Here is a 20,321-nt window from a genome sequence, read left to right as displayed (position 1 = left end):
CTGTGTGCGTACGTGTTTGTGCACCTGACTGTGTAACCACAGTGTTTGCTGGCATGTTAAGAGGTTGCGTTCAAATAGTGTGAAAAGCTAAATCAAAGGTCAGCAGCTTTTGATGCTGAATGAGAGGACCAGAAAAGAAAATGCAATGATTTTCTAAAGTTTGAAGCAGAGTTTTACTTTTATAGTCTATCTGAGAGTATACTCTGTCTAGAAAGCATTTTGGTAAATTTAAAGTATGGTTTACAGGAAGCTGAGACTGTCAAAAAACAAGTACAATTTTTAATTGCTCAGGTACATGCAGGGCTGGATTGGTAATCTGGCATACCGGGCATTTTCCCAGTGGGCTGACATACTTTTGGGCCGTTCAGGGGTGGACTGGCTATCAGGAGAACCAGGCCGGCCACAAAATGGGCCAAATGGTCTGTGATAAGATGAAATGAGCCACCGCATTATGCAGAACGGGCCACAAAATGGCGCTGCCATATGCCGAAGGGGCCAGCGATATGCAGAAAAGGACAGCGATGGGCCGATTTGTCTTCCCAGCCACCCCTGGGTCCATGGAGAGTAATGTTAGACTTGTGGGCCGCACACTGCTCGTCACGCCGCATTAACTTTATTCAGAGCACAAAAGTGTGATGAGGACCACATCCTGTTTCATACAAACATTTGATACCCACAGACTACACCCCCCCACCCACCCAACACACGCGCGCACGCATACAAACAAACGCATGCATACAGGCATATCCACTTACAGATATACACTAATGAATCCAAAAGAGAACCAAGATTTTAAGAAAAGTACATATAAAGGAAGAGCATCTTTGGCCTTTTAACATCATTGAGAAATATGATCTGATTCAAAATACACTTTATAAATCTTGCAACATATTCTCAGTGTATCTATAACTTGGCTGGCAGATGTTCCACAATTCGTTCAACATGAATGATCTGCAAGTTAGTGATTTCTGCATAGGGTAACAAGCATATTATATGCTGCATATACACACATATTGTTACATATTCATGATTGTTGGTGTCAGACGGGCTGGTTTGAGTTTTTCTGTATCTGCTTATCTCCTGGGATTTTCACATACAGATAACCACTTTGTAATTTTGAAGTGAGCAGTATAGCATCTCAGAATGCTCAACACATCAAACCTTGAGGCGGATGGGCTACAACAGCAAAGACTACTTTGGGCACTTTATTAGGGCCATAGTCCTAATAAAGTGCACATTGAGTGTATATATATATATATATATATATATATATATATATATATATATATATATATATATATATATATTTACATTTATGCATTTGGCAGACGCTTTTATCCAAAGTGACTTACAGTGCACTTATTACAGGGAAAATCCCCCAGAGCAACCTGGAGTAAAGTGCCTTGCTCAAGGACACAATGGTAGTGACTGTGGGGATCGAATCAGCGACCAGCGACCTTCTGATTAACAGTTATGTGCTTTAGCCCACTATAACACCACTCACTTATATATTGCTATATATATATATATATATATATATATATATATATAAATAACAGTTCGTTCCGAGACAGTTCAACGAGAGAAGTACCATGAGCAACTATGGTCTGACACCATCAGCACTCCGACGCTTCACTGTGTGTCGTGCCGTTCTAAACTAAAGTGTAAGAGCAGTGCAGATCTGTTAAGAGCTACGGTTTGTCTTTTTTTTTTTTACATTGCATATGTTAGCCAGCAGGTGGTGGCAAAAGATAATTTTTGTGTGTAATATGAGCCTGTTAGGTGACGTGAAGTGAATCCGTGTCAGCCTTTTACATACAACAGCTTTTCGTGATTGCTTACTACACTTACTACAATACACTACTAAAGCTAGGACATAGCTTTAAACAGATTTAAATGAACAACTTCAGCATTACGGCTCATCACAGCTGTTATACACAACAGATTGATTAATTACACAATGGGTGCTGTTTAAAATGGTGGAGGACATTGCAGTTTCTATAGTAATAGACTCTTGTCCACCGGCTACCACGAACTTGAATGCTATTTTTTCACTGAGAAAGCTGACCTTCAGAAAGCTGAAAGCATCTCTGCTTGGATGTGGCAACATGTGATCATACATATTAGTTAAAGACATCTAATATGAAGTTGTTGTGATGTTGATTCACATTGTTTCTAGATTAGTTTTTTGGCCCTGGCACAAAATGCTAACATCATTTCACTAATCATATCAGCAGCACCTGGGAAAGTGTGAACGAGTACTAGTCAGGTGAAATCACTCTATCATCCTGATTGGATTATAAGAGCAGACTGATTGCTATAAAAGGAGGGAAGAAGTGCTTCCAATCATTGTGTTCTTGTTAGCAATGGTTACCTCTAAAGAAAGACGCGCAGCCATCATCGCTTTGCATCAAAATGGCCTCACATGCAAGGAAATTGCTGCAAAGAATATTGCACCTGAAAGAACCCTTTACCGGATGATCAAGAACTTCAAGGAGAGAGGATCAACTGCAGTGAAGAAGGCTTCAGGACGTCCCAGAGTGTCCAGCAAGCGCCAGGACCATCTCCTCCTGAGGAGTCAGCTATGGAATCGTGTCACCACCAGTGCAGAGCTTGCTCAATATTGGCAGCAGGTTGGTGTGAGTGCACCTGCATGCACAGTGAGGCAAAGACTTTTGGACAATGGCCTGGTGTCAAGAAGGGCAGCAAAGAAGCCACTTCTCTCCAAGAAAAACATAAAGGACAGTCTGAAATTCTGCAGGAAGTACAAGGATTGACAGCAGAAGACTGGTGCAAAGTTATTTGCTCTGATGATGCCCCCTTTTGACTGTTTGGGACATCTGGAAAATCGATAGTCCTGAGAAGAAAAGGTGAACGCTACCATGAGTCCTGTGTCATTCCAACAGTGAAGCATCCTGCGCCCATCCATGTGTGGGGTTGCTTTTCATCCAAGGGAGTGGGCTCGCTCACAATTCTGCCCAAAAACACTGCCATGAATAAAGAATGGTATCAAAACGTCCTGTAAGAGCAACTTCTCCCAACGATCCAGGAGCAATGTGGTGATGATCTGTGCATTTTCCAGCATGATGGAGCACCATGTCACAAGGCAAGTGTGATAATGAAGTGGCTCGAAGATCATTACATTGAAATTTTGGATCCATGGCCAGACAAATCCCCGGATCTTAATCCCATAGAGAACCAGTGGTCAATCCTCAAAAGGTGAGTGGACAAGCAGAAGTCCATAAATTGTGATCAACTCCGAGCACTAATAAGGCAAGAATGGATCGCCATCAGTCAGGATTTGGCCCAGAAGCTGATATCCAGCATGCCAGAGCGAATAGCAGAGGTTATGAAGAACAAGGGTCAACACTGTATTGAATGTTTTTGTCAATAAAAGCCTTTAAAACTCATGAAATGCTTATCATTGTTTTCCAGTACACCATAGAAACATGTGAAAAAATAATCTACAAATACTGAAGCAGCAAACATTAATATCATTGATATATTTATACATCATGCAGAAAAAAGCAGAAATGAAACATTGATTTTCCAACATTTCACACACACACATACAAGACCACAGCTACATGCATAATCTCACAGGTTTGTTTTTGTTAACAGTTTGGTAGTAATCTTCTACTCAGACCGGCACAAATTTCCATGCAGGTTTATGCTGGATTGGCTGCTGGTTTAGCTGGTGGACTATGGTTTAATATTAAAATGTCAATCGTGACAGAATGGAGAAAGTGAGGTTGTTTCAGTGCAAATGCAATTCAAAGTGTACTAAAAACTTACTGGAAACAAGCGACATTTTGATGTTGCATTTGGACAGGAACAGGAGTGTGAGGTAGGTTCACGAGACGTGCAACACAGTTCTCTGGTAAAGGTCAGTTGTCTCGGTAAGGGAAGGGGGAGGGATTTACACTCATGCAAACAAGAAAACAGCCTCGGATCTCAAAACCACAAGGAGAGGGTGTGTGAGGGTCTTAGATAGGTGTTAGGACTACGTGTGTTTGTGGGGGTGGAATATATGACCGCATTTGAAAAATCAAACAAACAAAACCTTTTTTTTTTTTTTTTACCTTGACCAGCAATGCTTAAAATAAAACTCTGTAATGGCTTAAATATTACATTAACTGCAAGTGTCAAATTTTTTAAATAATACTACCATTTGAATCAATGCTTATGCATCACTTTATGAACTCTTTATAGTCTAGAATAATGTTAAAGGGACAGTTCAATCAATAATTTTAATTCTGTTGTCATTTACTCATCCTGATGTTGTTCCAAATCTGTATGACTTTCTGTCTTCTGAAACTTTAAAGGATGCTGATGCTGCTCTGCAAACGCGGTTTTGGGCAAACATGAATTTTGGAGAAAATTTTAATATATATTATATTAAATACAAGTTAATCTCTATTAACAGTATTCAAGGCATGCTGTCGCCACAAAATGTTTTGAGTCAAACCACAGTGAACAAAAAAAAAACGCCCTTTTATGGGGCAAACGAACATCGATTTACAATGTAAAACTGTCAAAGCTTTTTTTGTGCAACAGTATAACTTGTACCACCTGGAAAATATATATATATGTAAAATAGAATAAAACAGATTCATTGCACTATTTAGTGGCATATGTAATATATTTCATATTAATCTGATGAGATATTTTCAAAATAAAAAGTATCTTACACCATAAACTCTGGCAAGTGATCAGTTCATGCATAACATGATAATAATTGATACTTTTCAGGGTTAACAGGGTTAAAAAAAAGAAACATAAACGTAAGATTCCTTAAACCCTTTTCATAACCTTTTAATTGATTATCTTTTGAAGTCTCTAAGCTGTGTTGAAAATAAAAAACAGACTTGAATAACAAGAGAGATTCATTAAAAATAATACATTTAATTATACTTGTATTTACAAAACTTCACAACCTAAAGAATCAAAGGTTGATCTGGAAGAGTCACTTAAGCAGGTGTCTCTGTTTGCAGGAAAACAATAAATACAAGAAAATATGATGCAATGGAGCACTGTTCTTACGTACCTACAAAACCACCACAATTTACTAAAATACAGTCTTGACAGTCTTTGCGAAATCAGTGCAAACTACACGAATATAAGATGTAAAACATTTGCATTGTGAAACATTTCAGCTATGGCTGATCTTGCAAACAATCCGAAATTTCACCTGACAATTTGTGCACTTGTTGTGTGGACAAACACGTGAATCAGCCCTGGATTCTAAATACAAAGCCACAGGAGAGCAAACAACCTGTGGTTCAAAAACTATCATGAAAGAAAAAGCACCGTCTGTGGTGGCAGAGCATTTTATTTGCTAAAATCGAACCCAATATGAGTTGTGGTGTTTACGAAAAGAGCTAAACTAAAGAAAAACACAAATAGATAAACAAAATAATCGGTGTGTATAGATTTCCTAAATACAATTCTCCATATATCATACCGGTTTATTTTCTTATAGTACAGTACAAACTGTTTCGTCCTGTGAACTCTACTATTGTGTTTTTGTGTGGAGCTGGTGTTTAACATTTTTTTTATTGCCTCTGATTTGACACCGAATTTTCAGGAAACTCAAGATGAAAAGAATAAGCCATCACAACCGGAGAGGGGGAAAAAAACAAGTTTCAGTGGTTTTTAAGACCAAACCACGTACATGAGGCTGTCAGTTTTACGTTACATTGATACCACATCTTATGGCAAAACGTCATCAGTCACAGCAAATTTCCCCACAACACTTGCCAAAATGTCTGTAGAGTTGCCTGTATCTGACATACAAAGCTTTGAATGGTCTAGCACCACAGTAATTAAGTGACCTTCTGACACACTATATTCCATCACGTTCATTACGATGACAAAGTTCTGGCTTGGTAATAATTCAAAGAATATCAAAACAAAAAAGTAGGTAGATCCTTTTCATATTTGGCTCCTAAACTATGGAATAGTCTCCCTAACATTGTTCGGGATGCAGACACACTCACTAATTCAGTTGAAGTCTAGACTTAAGACTCAACTATTTAGCCAGGCATACACCTAATTTATCCTTCAACTCACAATTAGGCTGCTTTAGTTAGGTCTGCTGGAACCAGAAACATTGATCATGATCTATAACTCTGCATAAAATTGAATGACATCCACGCTAATATTATTCTATTTGTTTACATGTCTCAACCTCGGGATTCATATCCCGAGGTTACCAGAATTGGCCAGATCCAGCTCCAGTCCTGTTTGGTGTCGGACTCCACTTCTACGTGTCTCTGAGTGATGACGACAAACTACAGCCGGTGCCAGCCAAACATCACCTCAGTCTTTTGACTTCAGAGGATGGACTGATGCTAACTCCAACTATAAGATATTGCATACTTCATAAGCCATTGCCTGAACCTTGGATTTAGAATGGTTCCCACCGAACCTCACCGAAATGACCTGCCGGTTGAACTGTGATGCACCTCACTGATCTCTGCATGCAGTACCGCCACTCCCTATAAGCAGACTATGCAGTCTGCATAGGGCACCAACACCCTAAGGGTCATTTGTCATTGTGTTTTCAATTAAATTTTTGTTTGTCAATCAGCATCCCAGTGATCAACCATAACAACTTGCATTTTCCAAATTGAATGCAGTTTTTCTCCATTAAAAAAATTATGAGCATAAAATTGGTATATTGGAGCATGCATCTTACTGAATAATGACAGCATGCACTGGACTCCACAAGTCTGTGCAAAACCTGGCAATCAATGGAATTCCAGCATGACTTGAAAATACTCCAAAGAGCATCATGTGTGCTTCAGAGAGAGCAAGAAAATGTGACCTATATGCCATATGTACAAAGAAGTTTGTCTAGTCAGTCGCAAATTTGCTTACTTGATTAGTGACCTAGAAATAGGGCAGAATCATACATATATCTTATTCACTTTATGTCATTGCATTCCTTTGTTTAAATGTTTCAAAACACTAAAACTTTGTTTATGTCCAGGTTTAAATTCGATTGTCAATGTGGATTCAAGCCTTTTGACTGCCAGTGATATCATCCTGAGACCCGAGCATGACTTTGTAACTAGTCGCACCTAATAAACAAAGTAAAATAAAAAAGAAATTTCTAGCACAAACAGTTTTCCTAAAAATGTATGTCCTCACATGTGGACAGTTGGACTAAGTTTTGAAATGTTAAATATTACCAAGCTTTTGAAAGTCAAGATTTTTTTTCCAACAAATTGTTTGTTTCCAGGAGTGTTGGTTATTCATGTTTTTGAGACATTATAGCTGATTTTATGTAAAGCTGCTTTGGAACAATATGTATTGGGAACAGCACAAATAAAAAACTATATAAATACGAATGATTTGACTTTTATGTTACAATGTTTTTTTTCTACTTTGGCAACAAAATCTCAATGTTCTCTCTTTGCACTCTCAAAAAAATAAGTGATAGCCAATGCTGAAGCATTTTACCCATCAGAAATTAGCATAATTAATTAATGGTCAGCATCGTCCAATCACTGCCAACCATGTTAAAATGAAATTATACATTATACATGCTGAATCTAAGTACTGATTGTCCCAAGTCTGCCAAACATGTTAAAGGTGCACTCAGTAATTTTTTCCTCATTAGTGAAGTTTAACTCCAAAAGACATGAATTGTGATTTTGACCACTTACATTAAAATGAAGACTCCAATCATATCAATAACAATCTAAAAGCAGTTTTATTCTACATGGAGAGGGTCCACACATGGGGGCTGCCATATTAGAATCACATGACCAGCCAAATACTACTTGCTAAATTTCTCTAACCATCCTGTTATTTGACACTTTCACTCATTGATTAAATTAAACTCATGGCTGATGGTGAATACTACATTTCTACAATGGCATCTGAAACTGAAAACTATTGATTTTAAATGATGCTAGTTAAAACTAGCAAAGTGCGCAGAGCTCGCCGTTCACACTTCCGATCCTCGCATGGTGTCATGTGATCCCCCCCGTTATAAACAATCTTAAAAGAGCAATATGTCATATATTTACTGTACTAAAGCATTACATTATCATAATATGTTATCAGAGATTTAGGAAACATGCTAAGTTGAAATACTGGCTTCTCCGAAAACAATGCTACAGCCAGTATATTCTACTTTGAAATGTCCATTCCAGTGTTTTGGCCTGTGTGATCCCGCCCACTGCTCATTTCCCAATAGTAGTTCGACACCCCGGGTTGCCAGATTGGAAACAAGTTAGCGGACAAACACAGCGCTCTGCAGCAATGGAAGCCAGCAATACATCTAGCTAATATTGACAGAGTTATAAAAAATCCACATGAGCTGGTTAATAATTAGCAAACAATACAAATATTACAAACGTATATATTAGCTGATCAACTTACAGTGTAAGGCTCGTCGCTTGCCATTGTCAGTTTGCTTGTTCCTGTTGCGTGTCCTCAACCTGGCAACCTGCGTGAGCTTCAGTCTGGGGAGGAGGGGGCGGGGGAGAAAACTCTCTCCAATATTTTGAATTTGTACAGCAGTTACCATTTTAAACGCTTTAATTCAATGTTTCATATTGCTCCTTTAATTAGTTTGTCTTTCTTTTTCTTGTCCAAGACACATTAGGGGAAGTTTTTAAAGAATCCTATAAATGCATAATTTTTTTTAAATCAAATCGTTAATTAAATCAGTAATTTAATCAAATCGTTCTGAATTTGCAAAAATAATTTTGAATCAAAAACCTATGGATCGCAAATCGATTTGCATTCAACTAAAAAATTCACACATTTACAAATTTGTTTTGTGTAACTTTTGCTTTGATCTAAAGTGACAAGTGACAGAAACTTATACATTAATTTAGTAAACTCACACAGTACTTGAAGTCCCTTTGGACTGAGCAGCAATAGTAATAGGTTGGGTGTTTTAATGCTTTTCTGAAATTGTAATTTTAAAAGGTGTTTATTTGTTGCGGTTTTCAAAAATGACAAATGTCAGGCTCAATTGGACACACCCTTGCTCTCCAATTCATTCAGCAGCTTATGCAGTCGTTTCTCGATAAAGTTCTGCTCTGTCCACTTCACTGCAGGAGAAGAGAAGAGATATGGCTTGGTTAAGTGATTTATTAAGCAAAGACAATTATATTCTAATATTTTAAGTCTGCTTTTTAAAACTGATTTTGAAAATGTGAGTGGCATTTGCCCATGCAAAACACACCACTGTGAGGCTAGGGTGGTCGGAATGGTTGCCAGAGTGTTGCTTTATGGTTGCTGTGTTCTGAGTTGTTACTTACAGGCCCAAGTCAAAACAGCCCACCCTCAAGTCTCAATGGCTATGTTCACAATGCAGATTAATGTGGTTTAAATCTGATTTTCTGCTCAAATAATGTTTTTGTATGGCTGTTCACATGCTGGTGTGAGGCTTCTTAACTAGCTTAACCACCGGTCAACCAAGTTCACCATTTAGGTTTCGCCAGTGAAAAACATGGCTATGCTGGTCCACCAGCTAGACCAGCACTAGCCATTTTACACCAGCATGGAAAGTGACCAGCAACAAAACCTGGCATGTACATAATTATAATATTAATGATTAGCCTACTGTAATTAAATAATAATAAAAATTACAATTAGCCGTCATTACTGTTAATGTAATACAATTACAATGCCATAGTTACATGAAAGGTTAGTAGAAGAATTATTTATAATCAGCGATGGGTAGATTACTTCTGCACTGTAATCTGAAACTGATTACAAATTACACAACTAAAATTGTAGTCAGTAACTAATCTCTTGAATTACATTTAAAAGTGATCTATTCTGATTGCTTTTAGATTACTCCTGACATAATTCTTGTTTATTTGATGTCACATGCATTTGAGTAGGATAAGATTGTCCCAATTGTAGATGTTTTACATGTTTAAGAAAAATATATAATAATAAGAATTATTAGAGGGCTCAATAAATTATGAACAATTTACTGCCTTTGACAGAATAATATGTAGTCATGTAATCGACAAAAAGTAACTGTAATCTGATTATAAGTATTTAAAAATGTAATTTAATCTAATTACAAGCACTTGAGTTTTGTAATCTGATTACATAATCCATATTACATGTAATCTGTTAGTATCAAGCACTGTTTATATTTTTTCAACTTTGTTTTCCGTGTGAATGACAACAGTAAGAGCACTGTTACATAAATCCACCTCTATAGGGATGCACCCCTCCCATACCTGGATCGGTATTGGCTCCGATACTGAATCATTTAGACGGATCGGGTATCAGTCCGACGAGGCTGATCTATATCCGATGTTGTGTGTTAGTCATGTTTGTTATTGTCAAGCTTAAAAAATTACATAAAAGAACCATAAAAACACAATTTAAGTAGTTCATATGACTCGTGCATTTTATTCAAAGCCACTTGAAGACGTGTGAGAGCTCGGTGAATCACAAAAGGCTGTGTTAAATAAGTAAATATATAAAATGCACGCACAGCCCCAGCGCACACTCTCGGCTATTTTTAGACCACGCTGTGCACCATATTTGAGCACAACTCACGAACCACATCTCAGATGCTGAATAGTTTAGTTCACTTATAATATGCATTTGGAACGGCACTGGAGGTGCATTTTAACAGAATTTGAATAAGAAGCGAATTAAACTACTGTGAACTTGCCTACAAACAGACACACTTACAGGACTTCCTGGAGAGTTCAGAATGTCAAAATAAAAGCGTGAGAGTTTAAAAGTTAAAGGTGCACGATTGAGATATTACTATTATAATAATAATTTTTAAGTTGAATGGGTTCCAAAAAATAACTGTGTGAATGAAAATTTGAGCTGATATCTTACAACTAAATTGAACAAAAATGAGATCTGAATCCTTTAAAGTCCAGATACAAGTGGGAAAAAAAACTGCTTCTTTTCTACTGATGACTTATACTGGAATTACTGGTAATTTTGCTGCTACATTATCCAGAATACTAGTTAATAATAAAGTGTTTCTTAATAAGCTATACATTTATATTGAAATAATGTGTACATTAGAGGTTTGTGTTTCTTTACATATTAAGGAGTACCCCCAATTATTTCCACGCAATAATGTAAAAATATTCTAAAATGATTATGCAAAAAACAACACTGGTATCGGTTCGGTCGATACTGAAATATCGGAATCGGAAGAGAAAAAGTGGTATCGGTGCTTCCCTAGTTATCTTTACGTGCACATATTTTTCTTTTTACGTGTAATCCAAACTAATTGCTAAACTCAACACCTATTATTTTATTTATTTAAAAAGGAACCGAATTTGTTATTTTGAAAATACATGAACTACAATTAAATGTTTTGACCTACAACAGACCTACTGTATATACGGGTCGATCAAGGGCGCAAATGACAATAGCTGAGTTAGATTGATGTAAAATATATATATATATATATCACATTAAATCTGACCTGGCTGTTCAGACTGAAAGTATATTGAAAAAAAAACAGATATGCATCCAATTTATTTCCACAAGCGATGGTGTCCCAGATCAGATTTGAACATGTCAGAATCATTCAATGCGCTTACGGCTGTTTACACGGTAAAGATCTTTGTCATATGTGAGAGGAAACAAATCTGATTTGGGCCACAGTCAGCTGCGCTGTGTCAGCTGTGCTTCTGATATCGTGCCCCTTCCTCAGTGCTAGTCTATTGGATTTTTTCCTCCCATTTTATCTTCTGCCAGGTGAAAGTCGCAAATCTTATTCCTTAGAAAAGTAATAGCACACCTCTCCTCAACAAGCCACAAGATTGGAGGTCTAATTCATGATATTGAGAGAAGAGCTGAACTAGTGTGCACTATGCAGTGGTTATAAATGCCGTACTGATCATAATAAGAATTCATGTAAAAAGCCCTTTGTGAATCTCTTTTGAATCATTGTGGCAAATCTGAGAAACCACAATAGTTCAGATTATATACCAACTTGAGCTTCGGTTCCATTTATAGAAAGAGACATAGTAAGAAACATGTTGAGAAATGAGTCAGGCAAAATTTTTGAAAAACCAACCCAAGTAATCGGTTTTGTGGCCGTGCCAGTGCACTGGATCATGAACAAAGGCTGATGGGGGATGTCGAACATATGAATCCTTGACCAGAGATGACCACACCACAGGGGGCCCTGTAATAAAGGTACAGTGGTTAGGAGACAATTTTGCATTTCTGCTTGTAATAAACATATATGGGATTTTATTTTGGTTGGGGTGAACATGTTTACATAATACACTAAAAAAGTGCGGTTTGTGCACATGTGTGAAACGCACCAGGGAATATGTTTGCACGCTGAAAGTGGCCCATCATGCGATAAGATCTGTGCTTATCGGTGTTAACTGAGCCTGTATCTGAGTAATGTGGAGCACAAAGCGGAGGAACCTGTGGGCAGAGCACTCTGCCCGCCTAAAACACATGCACACAAAAACAAAGTTACACAACCATAGTATGAGCATGCATATGTATAAGATGCACTATTTCAAAAACATGATATATTTTATGATCAGCTTTGTATACTGCTGTATACTTAATCCTGGGTAGTGCAGAACTGACCTGGTTCCTGCTGTTTACGTCCTTTGAATGGTCGTTAGTGCTCATCCTGAAATAGGCTTTGGTCCAGCCTTCGTATATTTTTAAATAAGCACGATAACCAGATAACTAGCTAATTCTGAAGTAGCTGCATTAGCATCTGAAACAAACTTTGTGCAGGTAAACAAATCACGTAGATTCGAATCTTCGTGGTGAATGTTGTTTACTGGTTATTTCAAAGGCAAGCGACGATTAAAAACAGAGAGAGGAAAAAAAATCAGATCTTTTGAAAATATAGTTAAAGTGGAAGTCTGTGCCTGCTTTGGTTGGCATGTGGGTGAGACTCAACCTGCGCTTAGCGTCGACATTAATAAATCATCGGGCCGAGACGACGACACATTCCAGCGGTTACAGACATTTCATAAACAAACGCCACTCGGCGAACAGTCTGGAGGTATTTAAAGGAATATTCCGGGTTCAATACAAGTTAAGCTCAATCGAAAGCATTTGTTTCATAATATATATATAATCACAAAAATATTTTTTCACTTGTACCTTCTTTTCTTTAAAAATGTTTTTAAATCTGGGTTCCAGTGACGCACTAACAATGGAAGTGAATAGGGCCAATCCGTAAACGTTAAAATACTATTTCAAAAGTATAGACACGAGATATATCAACAAGACATTACAATCATGTGTTAACATGACTTAAGCGTGATAAAATCGCTTACTCACCTTATACGTGTTCACTTATACCCAATTTTACAACTTTTTTGCCATAACGATTAAATGTCAACAAACCTTAAAACTCCAAAACGACTGTTATGATGATTTAAACAACATTATAGTTCAAACAATACATGAGATTTAACAGAAGAATAAATGCAAGTGCTTTTATACCATCCCCATTCACTTCCATTGTAAGGGAACCCATTGTAAGTCACTGTAACCCACATTTTTGCTTTTTCGTATTTTATTTATTTTTTTTTTTTTAAAGAGGGACGAGTCAAAATACATTGTTGTGATAATCAATATTAATTGACAAATGCTGTCGATTGAGCTTGTATTGAACCCTGAATATTCCTTTAAAACATTACTATCCCAAAAAAAAAGAACAGGTAACAGCGAGATAATACGATAATGGCGAAAAAGAAAGTGTTTTGAACTTTACGCACTATTAAATAAAAATTAAAAAAATAAGCAATACTTGAATTAACCACTTTTCTGTTTTATTCAAATAATTCATACTAATCACATATATATATGGCCACACATATTAAATGTCATGAAACAGTAAAAAAGTAAATAACTTCCATTATGTTTATATAGGTTATATACAAAAAACCTTTATCGATTACATTTTTGCTCTGGGTAAAAATGGTTCCATAGCGACTGAATTTTAACCAGTTTCATCAATAATAATAATAATAACCTTCACCATCACATTATGTAACAACACTAGTAACAGATCAGCCAACATCAACGTCGGTCTTCGACATTTTCTTTCTCTTAAATGCGGTGCGGAAAACCAATCAAATCTTTATTTACACTCATCAACTGCAATTTTGGGGGGGGGGGGGGTTTATTAAGTGCTGAACAACTGGCTGGGCACAGGTTGTTAGATTGTGCATCTGCCACTATGCTGGAGCGAATCTCTTAGCTTGTGCCCGCACACGCTTTTCATAGTCCATCCTGTTTTGACTGCAGGAGAGAGAGAGAGAGAGAGAGAAGCATGATTCAAGACATGCCTTTATCAAAGTTGTGGGTTTGGTATAATTCCACATCTTTGTAGTAAAAATATTAAAGCTGTGCATGCAGGATTTGGCTATGTGTCTGTGCTTACCAGTATATCGTATAGGCCTCTGCCTGTGCTGGATCCTGAATGTTGGGCTCATTCAGGAGCTCTTGGATACCCAGTAAAATCTACAACCACAACAATACAATTTAGCACAGTTTCTCAGTGAATTTGCATTCAAGAAGCCCTGCTATTTGTGCATGTTTGATAACATATCTCCAAGTGATCCTGTAAATAAAGGGAGTTCACCCAAAAATGAACACTCATTATTTACTCACCCACACGCCATCCCAGATGTGTATGACTTTCTGTCTTCTGCCGAACACAAACAAAGATTTCAGCTCAGTAGGTCCAGACAATGCAAGTGAATGGTGACCAAAATTTTGAAGCTCCAAAAAAGGTAGCATAAACGTAATCCCTAAGACTTCAGGGGCCAGATGCACCAGCTATACGCAAGTTACAACTTAGCCTAGTTGTGGAGTAAATGGGCACCAGTCACAATTTACGCACTACTAAATATTTGAGCGTTGTACCATAAAACTTGGGTAGAGCGTAAACCTACGTATAAACTAAATATTTACGGAAGCCTCCAAACAGGAGTAACTGATGGAATGAAAAAGCAGATCAGTGAGCTCATATTTTGAGTGACAGGCTTCAATCCTTTTGACATACAGTATGATGTTGACATTTACAATAATTTACAAGAGAGAAAAATTTGCACTTTTAAGCAGCACTTCAGCATGAAACCAATCTAATGGTGCAGTTTTCATGGTGCGTCGCCCGGAGTCAAGTTTCAACAAATACGAAATATATAAGATATTAAAATGAATAAATATCTATTTTTTTTTCCAGGCGGTTGTATTAGTATTTATTTATCACCCCTTATTTATTTTAGATACAGTTCCTGTATATTTTTATTTACACAGTGCAAATATAGCCTAGGCCTACTATTTATCAAATCTACTTTTATTATATCATATCAATTTATCATAATTTAATGGGGATATAATTTATTACAGCTGACATTTATGTGAGCAAAGGTTTGAACATCAACTGTAACAAGATCAAATTGAAGTTCCCGGATTTTTAACACTTCTGTGTACAAATTCGAAGGCTGTTTATTGGATAATACAGGTAAACGTCATATTATGTGACTAAGAACAGGTGGTGCAACCAAATTTAGAGACTTCGAGGCAAGACTTAGTTACAAACTAACTAGTAGTTACTTGGACCTTAGTGTGAACTTTACATCCTAACTTACGTGAGACCTTATGCACAGCTGGTGCAACCCTACCCAGTGGTCTAATCAATTTATTCTGAAGCGATCCAATCAGTTTTTAGTGAGAACAGACCAAAAACTCCTTTTTCACTGTACATCTTGTCATTGCAGTCTCTAAGCACGATGATGATGATGATGTCAAGCTCGATTACACTTCATAGTGCTTGATGCAAGCGCAGTGCGCTAGATGGCACTAGGAAGTGTAATCAAGCTTGAAATCATGATCACCAAGAAGAACTGCTGATGTAAAGATTTATAGTGAAAAAGGAGTTATATTTTTAGTCTGTTCTCACCCAAAAACCAATTGGATCGCTTCAGTAGATATTGATTAAACCGCTGGAGTGTTATGGAATACTTTAATGCTGCATTTATGTGCTTTTTGGAGCTTCAAAGTTTTGGTCACCATTCACTTCCATTGTATGGACCTACAGAGCTGAGATATTCTTCTAGAAAATGTTGTTTGTGTTCAGCAGAAGAAAGAACATAAAACATATGTGGGATGAAATGATGGTGAGAAAATGATTTTCATTTTTGGGTGAACTATCACATTAATATTGACATTTATATGACATTTCTGTCCCACTAGCAGTGCCAAACAGTATTGCAAAAACGATGTCCGTTTCCCCTCCGTCAGTCTGTTTGTTGCTGCTAGTGGTGCAGCTTATTTACACAATTACACACTACACCTTTAAAGACAGATGTCTATACATGGCAATATGTATGTATGTGTGTGTGTGTGTGTATTAACTTGCTTGTTTAATAGTGATGGCTGGCCTCCAGTCCTTTTCTTCCTCCAATATGGAAAGACACACTGTTCCTGAAGGATAAACGTTTGGGTGGAAGATCGGAGGCTCAAACTTACCTGAGAATAAATGATAAGGCATAAAATCAAGGTTCTACAAATAAAAGCTTTTATGAAATTCAAACTCCATCAGAAAAGTAGAGTCTGTTAATACACATTTTCTATTCTATTAAATGAATATATATACGTAAAAGTAAAACTTTATTTAAAAGGTGAAATTCGTAATTTGTTTAATTGCAGTACACACACATACACTGGCCACAACATGTCTCCTCTCAATGAAAAAAAAGCAAACATACATTTTGGTGGGGAAGATGGGTAATCATCCTTAAAGAGCATTCTCAGTTTGTACAGACCTCCTTCCCAAAGAGTCTACAGAAAACAGAAGATTTTGCAATATTTTACAAGTAGGAATGCACCAGTTATTGACCAAATAAAAAAAACAATGGTTTAATATATAAATAATTACATACATTTATTTGGTCGTATAAAGTTTATAATAATTTGTGTAATATTAAAGAACCATATACCAAAATAATGAAATCTGAATAGAAAGCATGTTTTTGTAATGTTTTATCATAATATGTCAACTGTTCTATAGTTCAGAACTGCCATAATGAGTGCCAAAATGTTTTAGAAATACAAAATAACCCCCCAATCAATTGTCCTGTCAGGAGATGGTTTCTTTCCTCTTATATTTATCTTTCATTTTGGCTGTCTAAAAATCCTGGCCTGTCATGTGTTGCAACAGATCCACTCCATGTTCAGTAGAACTTTATGTTTAGGACCAGAAAATAGCTTTTGCAGCTCTTTGTAAAAATACAAAAAAGTAAAAGATATCAGCTTCGGCCTGCAGTTTTAAATTAATTTTTTTTTTTTAAATGAGCCAAAAATGTTCACATCAGTGCATCCATAATATTTTCCATAATCATAGTCTCAAATTAATTTAAATAGATTAAAGTGATAGTTCAACCAAAAATGAAAATTCTCTCATAATTGACTCACTCTCATGACTTCACAGATGTTTATGACTTACTTTCTTCTGCTGAACACGAACAAAGATTTTTAGAAGAATATTTCAGCTTTGTAGGTCCATAAAATGCAAGTGGATAATGATCAGGCCTTTAAAACCCCAAAAAGCACAGACAATCGTAATAAAAGTAATCCATACGACTGCAGTGATGAATATCTTCTAAATGGATATGATCGCTTTGTGTGAGAAACAGATCAATATTTAAGTCCTTTTCACATAAGTTTTGTTTACTTTCGGTCACTCTCCAAAGCGCATACACGAGGGGACTCGAGAGGCTTCTCGCATGACGCAAGCGCGCTGGCATGTTCAAATGAAAGCAAAAACATTTATTTATTTATTTTGTTTTGCTTTAATCAATATAACATGAGTCAAACCAACTGAAAGCATAAGAAATAAACTAAAAGAAAAAAAAACACTTTCAAAAAGGTATATTGACAAGTTTTGATTGCCTGCCGAGTGTGGGTGGAAAGACACAGATGTGTGTGGGGAAAATTAAAAAGAAATTATTTATGGAACTCGCAAAATATATAAATAAAATAAAAATGACTAAAACTTAATTTATGTATTTAAGGTACAGAATATTATTCATGTTAATTATCTATTGCGCAAAAGCAACAAAAATAAACTATTTACAGGCACGTAAATGTCTACCTGTGGAATTTCGCATGTGGGAGTGGGACAAAACTTGAAAGTTGTGGGTGGGTGTTTGACAAAATATGACATAAATATTGCAGGAGCAGGACAGAATCTTATGGGAGCTGGACTGAAAAATTAACGTTGACCCCTACCTGATGGATTTTGCAGGTAGGAGCGGGACAAAATGTGAAATATTTTTTATGGGAGTGGTGCAGAATCTTACAGGAGTGGGACTGAAACATTTCTGCAGGATTCTGCGGGCGGGAGCAGGACAAAACATGAAATTTGCGGGCGGGATAAAATGTGACTTTTTTTTGTGGGAGCAGGATTAAATCTCTCAGGAGCAGGTCTGAAAATTTAATCCCGCGCCAGACCTCTACTAAGACTGATCCGTTTCTCACCCAAAGCAATCATTTCGCTAGAGAAGACATTAACTTAACAACTTGAGTCTTATGGATTACATTTATGCTTACTATATGCTTTTTGGAGCTTTAAAATTTTCACTTTAAATCAAATTAACTTGCATAGAAAGGACCTACAGACCTGAGATATTCTTTTAAAAATCTTTGTGTTCTGCTGAAGAAAGTTATAAACATCTGTGATGGCATGAAGATGAGTAAATGATGAGAGAATTTTACTTATTGGGTGAAATATCACTTTAAGAGACAATCATGGTTTGTGCAGAGGGATGTTAGAAAGTTGATATATAAATATATATATACACACACACACACATCACAAGTATTTACCCCCTTTTTCCCTGGTATTGCACACTCCCAATTCATTAGATTCATGGTGCCATCTGGGTTCTTGGTTGGTACAGCCACAAAACCCTACAGAAAAAAAACAACCAAAAGTACCAGACACAGTGCACAGCATTCTCACTAAAAAAGACTTAAGACAGCCAAAGAGACTAATGACTCTATTTTATTCATACAGGGTATTCTACATTGCTGACTGACTGAACAGTTTGCAAGCTCAGCTTTCAAACATCGTGTGTTAGAGTGTCCCTTACAAAAGGATGATCTTTTCTCCAGGCTTTGCGCTCCTGTGACAGTCTACTCAAAGCAATTCCAGACATGGTTGAACAACACCGCCCTGTGAACAGATGTGATTACAATCAACCATCAAACGTTTCGTTAGTGCATACATAAAGCAAAAATAAAGATAACAATCGAATATGATGTGTAAACACTTTTAGTGTACTTATTTTAACAGGATAAATCGTTAAAGTGAAACTTGTTTTGCCAAGCTTACGTATGTTATTTTATTAGCATTATGTGGCTAGCTGTCACATTACAGTTTCTTGCTTGCTTACCTTCACAAAATGTTCAGAAATACCTTTCCCAGGCAATAAAAAACGTTTTAATAAAAAGAAAAACCTCACAAATAAGAAGTCGAACGCTTAAAAAGATAAAACTGTGTCACGAGAATGCGTTCCCACCCAGCTAATTATGACTAGCTAGTGTCTGATATATCAATGTTTTCAATTTTGTGGAAAGCCCGTGAATATGCTAAACCGTTGGTAAAATGTTTGCAGATCTTACAACGGGTTTAAATTGCGTCCATTTTTATGCGAGTACAAAAGAAAAATAGGTCATGAACGTAGTAGAACGGAGACCAGCGCTTGTTTGTTATTGCTCACAGGACCCCCAGGCGTTATCCGGGACGACTATGAGCGTCCATCGTGTTCGGCCATTTGAAGTGTGGCAGAGGAAAACACGTAGAATGGCAGATGCAGATTTACATTCTGACTTACAAAATATTTACTTTTTCAACTCAGAATAGTACAGATCGGTTTTTGCCCATAAAAGTTTATTATTTTATTATTTAAAGGTGCACTCAGCAGTGTTGGGTGTAATGCATTACTAAGTAATTCATTACTATAATTTTAATAAAAAGTAAAGTAAGGGATTACTCTGCATTCTCTGTAATTTAATTATAGTTACTTATAATGTATTTGTGTTAAATTCTTTATAGACTGTAGAACAATTCTCTATAAAAACAATAGTGAATTTAAAATCAAAAATGTATATCTGAAGATAAAATATATGTTTTCTGGGGGGGCCTGGGAGCTCAGCGTATTGACGCTTAATACCAACCCTGGAGTCGCCAGTTCGATTACAGGGTGTGCTGAGTGACTCCAGCCTGGTCTCCTAAGCAACCAAATTGGCCCAGTTGCTAGGGATGAGTAAAGTCACATGGGGTAACCTCCTCATGGTTA

The 20,321-nt window shown here is 36.7% G+C and overlaps 2 protein-coding genes across 2 annotated transcripts in view; both read right to left on the bottom strand.

Moving 5' to 3' along the window:
* The window catches only part of LOC127652683 (interleukin-2 receptor subunit beta-like), a 38,218-nt gene extending 25,139 nt beyond the window's left edge, over positions 1-13,079 (bottom strand). The window contains exons 1-4 of the mRNA XM_052138980.1: positions 12,577-13,079; positions 12,297-12,429; positions 12,044-12,154; positions 9,006-9,074 (exon numbers count right to left, since the gene is read on the bottom strand). The gene's annotated coding sequence lies outside the window, so the exon portion shown is untranslated. The remainder of the gene's footprint in view (positions 1-9,005; positions 9,075-12,043; positions 12,155-12,296; positions 12,430-12,576) is intronic.
* Positions 13,080-13,539: 460 nt separating this feature from the next.
* Positions 13,540-19,750, bottom strand: LOC127652691 (SUMO-conjugating enzyme UBC9-like). The gene is made up of 7 exons (XM_052138995.1): positions 19,416-19,750; positions 19,113-19,195; positions 18,847-18,930; positions 16,728-16,800; positions 16,379-16,488; positions 14,396-14,475; positions 13,540-14,253 (listed from the first exon to the last, which is right to left on the bottom strand). The coding sequence occupies exons 2-7, from the start codon at positions 19,176-19,178 to the stop codon at positions 14,190-14,192; spliced, it is 477 nt and encodes a 158-aa protein (XP_051994955.1). The 5' UTR covers positions 19,179-19,195; positions 19,416-19,750; the 3' UTR covers positions 13,540-14,189.
* Positions 19,751-20,321: the final 571 nt, after the last annotated feature.

The sequence above is a fragment of the Xyrauchen texanus genome, chromosome 12 (genome assembly GCF_025860055.1).
Source record: "Xyrauchen texanus isolate HMW12.3.18 chromosome 12, RBS_HiC_50CHRs, whole genome shotgun sequence".
Classification (NCBI taxonomy): domain Eukaryota; kingdom Metazoa; phylum Chordata; class Actinopteri; order Cypriniformes; family Catostomidae; genus Xyrauchen; species Xyrauchen texanus.
This window is presented reverse-complemented; position numbering and strand designations above follow the sequence as displayed.